Source organism: Bos indicus, chromosome 20 (assembly GCF_029378745.1).
Source record: "Bos indicus isolate NIAB-ARS_2022 breed Sahiwal x Tharparkar chromosome 20, NIAB-ARS_B.indTharparkar_mat_pri_1.0, whole genome shotgun sequence".
Lineage (NCBI taxonomy): Eukaryota > Metazoa > Chordata > Mammalia > Artiodactyla > Bovidae > Bos > Bos indicus.
In genome coordinates, this window is record NC_091779.1 from 23,822,060 (window position 1) to 23,834,678 (window position 12,619).

The 12,619-nt window shown below is 47.3% G+C and overlaps 1 protein-coding gene across 1 annotated transcript; it reads left to right on the forward strand.

Annotated features, from left to right (window-relative positions):
• The first annotated feature begins 601 nt into the window (after positions 1 to 601).
• MCIDAS (multiciliate differentiation and DNA synthesis associated cell cycle protein) lies at positions 602 to 8,203 on the forward strand. The gene is made up of 7 exons (XM_070774680.1): positions 602 to 866; positions 954 to 1,050; positions 1,223 to 1,314; positions 4,754 to 4,826; positions 5,405 to 5,598; positions 6,193 to 6,303; positions 6,557 to 8,203. The coding sequence occupies exons 1-7, from the start codon at positions 750 to 752 to the stop codon at positions 6,995 to 6,997; spliced, it is 1,125 nt and encodes a 374-aa protein (XP_070630781.1). The 5' UTR covers positions 602 to 749; the 3' UTR covers positions 6,998 to 8,203.
• The last annotated feature ends 4,416 nt before the right edge of the window (positions 8,204 to 12,619 follow it).

Sequence of the window (12,619 nt, forward strand, 5' to 3'; positions counted from 1 at the left end):
CTATGTTCAGGTGCTGCTGCCTGAGAAAGTGCGGGGTACGGGTCTGGAGAAGGGCTCTAGGCTTCAGACAAAGTAAAGTCAGCACCAAGACGGCTCTCCTCCAGCCCTTCCGTAATCTGGGGTTATTCTGGGGAGTCCCCGCTGGAATTCTACATCCCCACCAAATCCTACATACATGGCGGGGCAAATGCTGGGCTCTGGCTTTGGCGATGGACGCTCCAAGTTTGTTTCGTGCCTTGTGGCTGGGGGAGGAAGAAAATGAAATCAGAATCGTTGACTTTCCCATTCCCGCCGTCCGTAGGCGGGAAGGCTGTACCCAGAGTTAGGGACCAGTAGGGGATGTCCTCCCCTTCTCTCTTGTCTGGCGCGGCCGGGAGGCTGCGGCGCCAATGCCAGCCTAAAGGGCGCTCGCGGGCCTCGGCCCCGCGCTCCAGTTCCCGGGGGAAGCCGCGTTGCCAGGTTGGGTTTAACGCCTCCGCCAAAGTGCAGATTGTCCGGGGCTGAAGGCGCCACCTCTGGCGCTCCGGCGCGAGCCGCCCCTCCCGCGCGGCGTCCCCCCCTCTCCACCGAGCCCTCCCTCCTCACCTCCACTGTAGTTCCTTTGCCCCACCCCGACCACGCGCCTCCCCGACTTCTGGCCGGCCTCAGAGCCTCCCGAGCGCTGGGTGTAGAGTCGCCATCCCGGCCCGGGCCGCCGCCTCCGAGAAGTCGGCGCGGGGCTCCGGGCCTGAAGCGGACCCGGAGGCAGGATGCAGGAGTGCGGGGCGACCGCGGCGGGTCGCCGGGCCTTCGACAGCATTTGCCCCAACAGGATGCTGGATCCGCGAGGCCGGCCCATCAGCAAGCCCGGGAAGCCGGAGAGGAAGGTGGGGCCAACGGGCCGGGGCCGGGCGGGGTCTGCACGCTCCCGGCCCCAGGGCTGACCCGCGCTCACCGTTTCTGTGCCCGGCTAGTTCGCTCCTCCGCGGAAGTTCTTTCCCGGTAGCAGCGGCTGCAACCGGGTATCGGTGTACGAGGATCCCCCAGACGCCGAGACCCCTGCACTGCCAGGTGAGCACGGTGGTCCCTGCTCGACCCCTCGAGTTCCCCAAGTCGGGTGGGTGGGGCGCGCGAGGCTGAAAAGAACCTGGGGTTTCGGAATGTCTGGCGGCGATGCCCGCGGCTAGCCCTTGCGGGAGGCTCAGGGTCCGCCCGGCGCGTGTCTCGGGTTCTCGCCGCGCAGCGCTCACCACCATAGACCTGCAGGACCTCGCTGACTGCTCCTCGTTTCTTGGGTCCGACCCGCCGCCTGGTGGTGACTCAGCCGCCTCACAGGTACTTCCCCTGGTGGAATGCCCCCTGCCTCTCAGCCCAATGTTCTATTTCCCGAGTTTCCTTAAAGAGCCGTTTGGGGAGGAGAGCACAGGAACACCTGGTTAGCAGGGAGAGATGTCCTGCAGGAATCCGAACCGCGAGAATAGGAACTTCCTCCTCCCTCCTAGTATGTTAACGGTGGCTCCATTCTCAGAGCTGTTTTGACCAACTCTGCACAGGGAGGGCTCCCCTGCCAGACGGGTCTCCCGTTCTCCTCCCCATCTATTTCTTGGAGCTGCGGTAGAGCAACTCGGAGGTTGCACACCGAGAGATCAGGTGGGTGGGTGGGAGCACAGTTGCGCTCTGGGCACCAGATCAGCGCGTGCTCTCTGTCCTTCCAACATGCCTTTCCGGGTCATTCATTAACTATTTTCATTCCCTGGATGTCTAAGGAGTGTGGAGATTGGAGAATAACTTCTCCATCAAGACCGGAAAAAACGAAGAGAATTTACATTTGGAGGAAGCCAGAAGAGTAACAAAGGATTTGAAGAAATCTGACTGAAAACGTTGTTCTCTACAGAGATGGCCCTTCAGCAGATGGGCACTTTATAAAAGTCCTTTTCACCCTCTGCAAAGGCTACTGTCACTCCCATGGGGGAAAGAGGCATTTCCCCCAAGAAAACCTATCCTCTCACTTCCATCTCATTCCTACCACTCACCAGGGCTGAGACCAGAAGCCTGGCTCACTGATGGGATATGAAGTGCCCAGAAGGACAGGAGGTCCTAGCTAGATGGCACCTACAAGAAGAGCCAGTTCCAGGTTCCTGGCAGCAGGTGCTGGGGACATGAGAGTATAGAACTCTCCAGAGGATATGACCACCTCCTAGAACTGTGATTGGGATGGTGGAACAAAGTGTCCCAGGGTCTAAGTGCCTCTTAGAATTGGGCCAGAGCCCAGGGAGACTTGGGGTAGGTGGCCACTGAGAGTAGAGACTAGGAAGGCAGGAAAAGTGGGCGTTGCCCTGCAGAAGCTATTTATTCTCTTGTTCTCTTAGAGTCTGGATGCTCAGATTAAAAAAAAAAAAAAGACAATACAGGAGCATCATTCAACTGACCCGGAGGGTTACATAACTCCCTTACTCCAACATGTTTATTTTGCAAGAGAAAAAGCAGGCTTTTGCTGAATTTTGGCTTATATATACAGAACTTAAATTTGACATCATGTTCTGTTTTAGTTTTTTTTCCCCCTGCTGTTTGTGTTGGAGAAGTGCCAGGTTTTTATCTAATTGGGAAGATAGTAACAGAGTAACCACAGAAATATCATTGAACTACCTAGGATTGTGGCACTAGTGGCAAAGAACCCGCCTGCCAATGCAGGAGACATAAGAGACTCAGGTTCAACCTCTGGGTCAGGAAGATCCCCTGGAGGAGGAAATGGCAACCCACTCCAGTATTCTTGCCTGGAGAATTCCATAGACAGAGGAATCTGGCAAGCTACAGTCCATAGTGTCACACAGAGTCAGGCACGACTAAAGCGATTTGGCACAGCATGCACCAAAGATTAAGCCCACAAACCAGAGCCCACGAACCGAACCAAAGTCAGCCCATGTCTCCTTTGAGTTTCAGAGAGTTTTAAGGGCAGAGCTCTTGCCAGATGGCCCAAGAGATCCAGCAGTTGTCCTGGGGAAGGCAGAGCTGGTGCAGAAGGAGATACATCCCCAGAGGAAGACTCTCCAGGGGAACCCTCTGGCCAGTACACACTCTGGTTATATTTCTCCTTCCTGTTGGGGAAAGTGGACACAGAGAGGAAGTGCTCTAGAAGTGTTTGGGGTCCAGAATGGGCCAAGACCTGGGGTAGCACAGGAGAAAGCATTTCCTGGGCACCATTCCCTTAGGTGGCCTCCAGTCTTCTTGTGGTAAGAGCTTTTCTCTACTAAGAGGGAGACATTTTAGCCCTTGGAAAATGCCTCATTTCTGACTCTTTCAACCAGGGAAGAATCTGTGCTTCAGGATCTGTCTGGGGCCCTCAGTCCTTCCTTGCTAAGCTGCCTTCCCTTTACAATCTCAGATTTCAATTGGTGCTAGACTTCTCCTCCCTGAAGGAAATGGATAACTTGTACATTCTTTGAAGTTAGAGTCACATTAAGCTCTGACTTATTCTGGCCTGGAGAATTCCATGGACTGTGTAGTCCATGGAATTGCAAAGAGCGGGACACAACTGAGTGACTTTCACTTTCACACTTCAACTTCAGATTAAGCTCCTCTTCTCAGAAGTATCTGAATGGTTAAGATGGGCTTTTGGGAGATGAGTAAGATTAACCCAGAGGAATTAAAAAAAAAAAAAAGATGATAGAACAAAGATCATTAGAACAGATATTTCTGGTGGGCGTATTGGACGCATCTCAGATCATGCCCCTTTAGGGACCTCTTTCCCCTTCCCCGAGCTCTTCATTGGAAGCCAGGCTTTCCTAAAAAAAAAAAAAAAGAAAGAAATAAAAGCTAGAGGCAACAAGGGGTAGAGGAAAGAGGATTTGAAATAGGCACCAGCATTCTGGAGCAGAAGCTCCAGTTTCACTATTTCAAAGTTGGGTGCTTGGGCAACTCGATTTCTCTGAGTTCAGCTTCTCCATCAGGGGAGGAATCACTTCTTGATCTCTGCTAGCTTCCTGAACTGCTGTGAGAATTAACAGAGAAAATCAACGTATAAGAGTTTTGTCAGCTCTGTCCGCGAATTAAGGGAATAAGAAATTTCCTGGCAGCCAGCATTTACCGTACCCTTTGGTTTCACTCACCCAGACACATTGCAGGAACCCAGGAGAGCGTCCAGTCCACAATGTTAGAGGTGCATCACGCTGGACAGGGAAAAGTCAACTCCAACTTTTTGAGAAGCAAAACAGCAATAGGGACCACGCCGGCTGCATGCTGAACAGAGGCACTTTCCACATAGCATCCTTAGCCCATCATGTCTTAGCCGACCTTTTCCTTTTCTTGGTGGGGACGGGTGGTTTAGCTGTGATTGAGCCTTCTCGGGTTATGTGGCCTGGAGTTACTGTTTTGGATGCCCCTGCATGCTGGCAGATCTTGGGAGCAAGGACAGAGTGTTTGCACACCGTGCTCCCAGCTCTTAGAGCTGTGGCCCCTTGGTCTGTGAGAGGTAAGTCTGAGCTGGAGGTCTGCGGCCTCACTAGGCGGCGGAGGTGAGCTGAACACAGTTTCAGCGCCTGGCAGGACCCTCGCAGCAGGGTCCCCACTTGGAGTGTCCTTCTCCCCACCATGGCAGTGCAAGCCTCCTGGATTCCGCGCCTCAGGCGGGACTTTGATTTTCAGGTATAAGTTTCCACTGTGAATGCGTTTGGGCTTAGACCTGCCACCGAGTCCCAGAGGTTAGCTGACCGTCTAGGAAGTGTTCTAGACCCCCCAGGCTTAACATTAACTAGTTTTCACCTCTGGTTTATTTCAGAGCCATTCCCTGCAAACGGCAGCGGACTTCGATCTGCAGGATTTCAGAGACACTGTGGATAATCTCATTGCAGGCAAGTGCAGTTTCTGCAGTAAAATTAAAGCGGGGGTGTCTTCCACCCCTCAAATCCTACAAGTTCGAATTTCATGGCCCTGAAGGTGGTAAACTGTGTACCTATTAACAACTCGCCAGCAACTCATCAAAGTGTCAGGCTCTTCCATATTTAGGGGATCCCCTCCCTTTTCCTTATGGTGAAGATGAATCGCTGGATCGCTATAGATAGCCTTTTCTCCACTTGCCAGTGCAACTTCTGGAAGAGAGCCCAGCCTTAAGCTGTGACGTGGCTAGGAAGAGCCTGGGTGACAGGAGTGTGCGGAGTAGTGGATTTGGGTGACTTCAGACAAGTTTGCCCCGGCCACTGTGGAGGTTCAGTGTAGAGCGTCTCAACAGGCATTTATTGAGCACCTGCTGAAAGTGTACAGGATATCAAGAAGGGCCTGGGAATCGTGGGGATTGCAGAGTGAGGGTTGATTTATCAATAAAGAAAAATCTCTATATAAACCCTACACCCATCGTGACATTTTGCCCCTGTAGTTAGCCAGGCGCGAGTTTGAGGCTGCAAACCCAGCTCCCTCTCTTCCTCTTCATCAGACTCATCCTCTTTGATGTCGCCTTCCCTGGCGGGTGGAGATCTCCCGTTCTCTCCTAGCGACGTCCTGCCATTTGGTCCCTGTCTCTCCCCGCCGCTGAGCCCACCTGAAGTGCCCCCGCCAGAGCAGTACTGGAAGGAGGTGGCCGACCAGAACCAGAGGGCATTGGGGGACGCGCTCATCGAGAATAATCAAGTAGGGACACTGGGCTGGCGTTTAGGAATCCTGGGTTAGGGGCAGGGCATGGTGCTCGGGGACGAAGTGGAGGCTGCAGGTGCAGAAATGTGCCCCGTTGGCACGTTAGAACCAGTGGATCAGTCCAAGTAGCTGCTATTCCTCCACTGGCTCAGTTTACAACGTCCCTAAGTGGGAGAAATCCTACCCACCGGATTTTTATTAGGGCCACCAATATTTATTGAGGGCCATATGCCTAGTATTGCGCTTACCCATTTACTTTTCCTCATTTAATACCCACAGACATTGAGCTAGATACTCTTACCAGCCTCACTTTGCAGATAGAGAAACTGAGGTACAAGAAGATTGAACTTCGGAGGCAGAATCTGTATCTGCCTGTTGCCCAAGTCAGCACTCCTCATCACTATACGGAGGATTTACTGAGAAACATTCTAAGTGCTTTGTAATAAAAACTGATTATTCTCACCAGTGTAAACGTTCTTGGGCCCCCAAGTTTCTGATTAGACGTGAGGATCTGGGTTCAGTTCCTGCCGAGTGTACAGACGAGAGAGAGCACGGGAGCCTACAACTCGATGTTTGGGTCCCCTCCTGCAGCTGCACGCGACGCTGACCCAGAAACAGGAGGAAATCGCCTCCCTGAAGGAGCGCAATTTGCAACTGAAGGAACTAGCCAGTCGGACCCGGCACCTGGCCTCGGTGCTGGATGTAAGTGGGGCGCGGGCGTGTAGAACACTGCATAAGTCGGAAATACTCCTGTGTACCCTTCACCCCCACCCTGCTCCCAGTGTTGGGACTCGGAGAGGGTCGAGGGAAGGAGAGGACCGCTGGCAGCTCTCTTGAGTCACTTGCAGGGGTCTGCCGAGTCGCGCTGTTGGAAGTTAGCCCAGGCCTCCTTCGAGAGCCAATCAGAGGCGAGTCTGGCTGGTCCCAGGGCGGCGCTCCTCCTCATCTCTTGTAGAAGCTGATGATCACCCATTCCCGGGATCCCGGGGCGGCAGCCGAGCCCTTCCTGCTCAAGGCGACGGCCAAAAGGAGCCTGGAGGAGTTGTTCAGCGCTGCGGGACAGGATTGCGCGGAAGTGGACGCCGTTCTGAGGGAGATTTCCGAGCGCTGCGATGAAGCTCTGCAGAGCCGCGATCCCAAGAGGCTCCGGCTGCAGCCCGAGCCCCAGAGCCTGGACCGCAGGCCCGGGAACCTGCACGGCGCCTTCCCGGGGCTGCGCACAGACTGCAGCCTGAACACGCTGAACCTGAGCCACAGTGAGCTCGAGGAGGGCGGCTCCTTTAGCACCCCCATCCGCAGCCACAGCACCATCCGCACCCTTGCTTTCCCCCAGGGCAATGCCTTCACCATCCGGACCGCCAACGGGGGTTACAAATTCCGCTGGATCCCCAGTTGAGCTGGTATGAGGTCCTCCGAAACACTGCCTCTATGCAGATTGAAGCGCCTGGAAGCTAAACGCGGGTAGCTGAAACCTGGTTTCTCAGAACTCCCTCTGCAGGATCGATACCACCCTGAAACTTTTTTTTTTTTTCCAGGAACAAGAACGTAAAACGTTTTGATACTGATGCACTGTAAAGTTCTGTAAAATACTGTATAGTCCCTCCCCTTTTCACAGCGAAACCGTGTGTATGTGTGTGTGTGCATATATCAGTCAATTTTAAAGTATTTATTTTTAGCAGCTTTGAATTATGTACTTTTCAGAGCTGGAAGGGGACCTAAAAACCACTTCAATTTAGTTCAGTCACTCAGTCGTGTCCGACTCTTTGCTACCCCATGAATCGCAACACGCCAGGCCTCCCTGTCCATCACCAACTCCCAGAGTTCACTCAAACTCACGTCCATCACGTCGGTGATGCCATCCATCCATCTCATCCTCTGTCGTCCCCTTCTCCTGCCCCCAATCCCTCCCAGCATCAGAGTCTTTTCCAATGAGTCAACTCTTCGCATGAGGTGGCCAAAGTACTGCAGTTTCAGCTTTAGTTTTCTATTCCTTCCAAGGAACACCCAGGCCTGATCTCCTTTAGAATGGACTGGTTGGATCTCCTTGCAGTCCAAGGGACTCTCAAGAGTCCTCTCCAACACCACAGTTCAAAAGCATCAATTCTTCAGCGCTCAGCTTTCTTCACAGTCCAACTCTCACATCCATACAAACCATAGCCTTGACTAGAGGAACCTTTGTTGGCAAAGTGATGTCTCTGCTTTTGAATATGCTATCTAGGTTGGTCATAACTTTTGTCCCAAGGACTAAGCATCTTTTAATTTCATGGCTGCAGTCATGATCTTAGCTGTTCTTAATTACATAATGCCCTACTTCTGCAGGAAGCAAAAGGAGATTGGAAGAAATTAAGTAATTTTCTACAATCACAGGCGTCATGCGAACCTTCTGAATGTTCTCACTACTTTTTTCAAAGATTGTAGGTCCAGAAGCCAGGTCTTTAGGTGAACAGTTTCAATACATCACTCATTTCCCTTGATCCATGAAGAACATTTAATTTCGCTACTATTGAAACTTTTCATTGTAGCTGAAGGAATAAAAAATTAGGAGAGGTTAGGATTAAGAATTTCTAATCACTTGTCTCAGGGCAAGCAATAGAACAGGTAAGTGCAGATTCTGAGTCAATGGGTTTTGGCAAAAACAGGTGCTAAACACATTTGTTTGTAATGATTATTCTTATAATTTTGTAAGATTTATGATAACTATTTATATGAATAATATAGTTTTACTTGTCTAAACAGAATAACCACAGAAAAAGCAAGCTTTCTTAGTAAAAAACATTTAAAGAAAATGGCATATCCCACGTGAAAAAGAATGTATTTTAACGTGTTCATTTTTATTTTTTTTTGGTAGAAACCAAGTGTGGAAATCTTGGTAAAACTATTTATTTGAATTCCATGGATAAAACTAGGGTACACATTCATGTTTCATATTTCTTGGCTTCATCTTCTAAGAAAAATGGGGGTGTTACTGATGCCTTCACTTTGCCTTTTGTTTATTCCCTTTTGAGTGCCATTCCTTTTCCTATTCTGTTGTGAAATTTTGTGAGTGGAGTATGTCAAGCAGTGATTTGTCCCCACCTCCACAGTCCTCATCATGAGGGCTACTTCTTGTCTTTGGGGGCTCAGCCTGAGCATGTTTCCAACCCTGTTACACCACATAGCTGGTTCTGCCACCTGAATGCTATTCTGAATGGAGTGATCAGGTAACAAACAGGTGAGCTGGGCGGGGTGGCAGAACCTGCTTCTCCAGTTTATCCTGTGTACTGTTATCTACACTGAAATGGCCATTTGGAAAACAAACAAAAAGGTGACAGAGCACATTTCCTCATACTTTGTCTAACAAACGGACTCAAAAAATATACTGGATGGTTCAGAATTCTTTGTATCAGCTTAAATATGAAGTCACTGCAGTTCAGCATCAGAGGAAACAAAACAAAAACAAAACGCTTTAACTTGTTTCGAGAAACAGTCAGCTTGTTAAAAGTTCTTTTCCTCTCCACTCAATTAGTATTTTCATAATGCATTAGCTTCAATGACAGAAAAGTTAAAAAACTATATGTATTTTTCTACTTGTCTTATGCCTCGAATTTAAAAAATTATAAGGCTTATCAAGAATTCCGTGTAAGGTGGTCGGTGGTTTGGGGCCCTTCCCTGAGCTGAATGAGCCCACACACCACAGCTTCCTTGACCTGGTGTTTTCCTTACTTCTTTGGGATGTTAACCACCCAATGACTGAGTGCTTATATTAGCAGTGAAGGGAGCTGTGCCCACTAATATATGTCCTTATGTTCCTTCCATGGTATGAATTCTTGTTACTGCTTGTTGCTGGTTTAGTAGAAAACATCAGTGAGAACAGCTTTGAACCAAATCTTAGCCATTTTCTCCATGATTCTTTGAGCTTATGTTCAGCTGTGTGATCTAGCCTAGATCATGAAGACATGTTAGCCTGAAATTATCACAATAATTTCATTTCAAATAGGACCAGACACCATTCAAGATGTTGGGGAGTCAATCATGAACAAAACCAAGACCTTGTTATACAGAAAATAAAGCAGAGTTTAGGGATAGGATGTAACCAGAATCATTATTTTAGATAACATGGTTGGAGTGTTTCTCGAACACTTTCTATAGCAGCACAATCAGTTTGAAAAAAGAGGCACACACACTTTAGCTAAATTATTTTTAAGGAAATGACTTCATATTTGCAACAGTTAGATGTTGTTGTAAAGTAGTGGTTCTTAAACTGTAGCATGTATCAGAATCAGCTATGCTGCTGCATGCTAAGTCGCTTAAGTCCTGTCCAACTCTTTGCGACCCTATGGACTGTAGCCCATCAGGCTCCTCTGTCCTTGGGATTTCCAAGGCAAGAACACTGGAGTAGGTTTCCATTCCCTTTTCCACAGAATCACTTACAGGGCTTATTAAAACCCAGTTTGCTGGGACCTCCCCAGAGTTTCTGATTTAGTGAATCTGGGTAAAGTCTGAGAATGACAATTTCTTACAAGTTGCAAGGTGATGTTGATGCTTGGACCTAGGACCACTGTTGTAAAGAAATTTTTTAAAGATAACTTTCAAAAAGATTAAAACAAACAAAAACCAGCTGACCTGATGGCATGAAAATAATTCTTGTGATTTAGGATTAAGTTTTTAATAATAAAAATCTTATCTTACATTCAAAAAAGGGCTGTATTTCAAAAAGTTGGAAGTGACAATAATGTACTTTGACAAATGATGTTAAGTAACACAGAAGGTAGCTTCAGTGATGAATTAAATACCTTGAATGAAGGATTTGATGTTGAAAATAAGCATGAAGAGTCTGAATAAAATTATTTATGAAATGTGTTAAAGAAGCTCAATTCAACTGACCCTTAAACGTGCGCAGAGGGATCAGGACCTAGTCCTAATTCTCCTAATTAACTCAAAGTTCACATAGAAGAATAATATGTAACACTTCAGTTGAAGGATTATAATGTCATTAATTTATAATATTAACTAATGATATTTTTGTGTCTATATATAACCTAAAGGATAACTAGATAGTACAATGATACTTAAAGAATTTAAAATTTGGAGTAATGATATGACCAATAAGGAATTAATATCCAACGTATATAAACAGCTCATATAACTCAACATCAAAAAAAACAAGTAACCTGATTAAAAAATGGGTAGGAATGTGTTATGTTACTTCTATGGTAATAAGAAATTAGGAAGAAAAAAATGAGCAGAAGAACTGAATATATTGTGCGTTTTCCAGAGGAAATGTAGACAACCAATATGAACATTAGAAGATGCTTAACATCACTAATCAACAGAGAAATGGAAATCAGAACCATAATGAGATATTACCTCACACCTGTCAGAATGGCTATCATCAAAAAGAATACAAATAACAAATCTGGGAGGATGTGGAGAAAAGAGAATCCTTGTGTTCTGTTAGTGGGAATGTAAATTGGTACAATCACTATGGAAACCCCTGGAGAAGGAAATGGCAACCCACTCCAATATACTTGCCTGGAGAATTCCATGGACAGAAGAGTCTGGTGGGCTACAGACCATGGGGTCACAAACAGTCAGACACATCTGAGTGACTAACTCACACACTATGGAAACCAGTATGGAAGTTTCTCAGAAACTACAAATAGAACTACCATATGACCCAGCCACTCTGGAATATGCTTTTAAAACCCCAAAGCACTAACTGAAAAAGATTCATGCACCCTATTTTTCACAGCAGCATTATTTACAATTGGCAAGACATGGAAACAACGTAAGTGTTGGATAGAGAAAATGTGAGAGCGTGTATACAATGGAATACTCGGTTGTGTCTGACTCTTTGCAACCCTATGGACTGTAGCCGGCCAGGCTCCTCTGTCCATGGAATTCTCCAGGCAAGAATACTGGAGTGGGTTGCCATTTCCTTCTCTAGGGGATCGTCCCGATCCAGGGATTGAACCCAGGTCTTCTGCATTACAGGCATATTCTTTACCATCTGAGCCACTAGGGAAGCCCCTAACGGAACACTGCTGCTGCTGCTGCTAAATCGATTCAGTCGTGTCTGACTCTGTGCGACCCCATAGATGGCAGCCCACCAGGCTCCCCCATCCCTGAGATTCTCCAGGCAAGAACACTGGAGTGGGTTGCCATTTCCTTCTTCAATGCATGAAAGTGAAAAGTGAAAGTGAAGTCGCTCACTCGTGTCCGACTCTTAGCGACTTCATGGACTGCAGCCTACCAGGCTCGGTCCATGGGATTTTCCAGGCAAGAGTACTGGAGTGCGGTGCCACTGCCTTCTCCAAATGGAACACTGTTCAGCCATTAAAAAGAATAAAGTTTTGCCATCTGCAACAGCATGGATGGACTTGGAGGGCATTATGCTAAGTGAAACAGATCAGACAGAGAAAGACAAATATTGTATGATATCACTTACATGTGGAATCTAAAAAATACAACAAACTAATGAATACAACAATAAAGAAGCAGACTTACAGATACAGAGACAAACTAGTAGGAGAGAGGGAATAAAGAGGTGGGGGGAAGGGAGCTACAAACTTCCGGGTGTAAGACAGCCTCAAGGATTATACGACACTGAGAATAAAGTCAATCTTTTGTAATAATGGTAAATGGAAAATAACTTTGAAAAATTGTATAAAAATAGTTGAAAGAACAAGAGACTAAATTTCAATAACAAAGATTCAAATGCATAAAAATAGTTCATGTGCAAGTCACATTGTTCGCTTAACAAATGAAAATCAATATACCTTGCAGTTCACACTGGTTTTCACTGTTTACAATTTAAAGCAATATGTGAAAATTCCAACTGGCCACTTAACATGACATAATTGAAATAAGTTACATTTCTTTGCTTGCTCACTATGCCAGTGTTGTTCAATTTTAATCTCCTGTTGAAATGCAGCAAAATGATATATCACAGGAATGAGTGACATGAACTCTGACTAACACAAGTTCACAAAGCTTAAAACATGAGAAACTTTCTCTCTCAAAGACATGTAGTTAAGAC

What these genes read in the sequence shown, in the direction of transcription:
- MCIDAS (XM_070774680.1), top strand. Translation starts at nt 750, where the DNA reads ATGCAGGAGTGCGGGGCGACCGCGGCGGGTCGCCGGGCCTTCGACAGC. An exon ending in CGAGACCCCTGCACTGCCAG is followed by an intron (nt 1,051 to 1,222) that starts GTGAGCACGGTG and finishes CTCGCCGCGCAG; the next exon opens with CGCTCACCACCATAGACCTG. An exon ending in TGTGGATAATCTCATTGCAG is followed by an intron (nt 4,827 to 5,404) that starts GCAAGTGCAGTT and finishes CCTCTTCATCAG; the next exon opens with ACTCATCCTCTTTGATGTCG.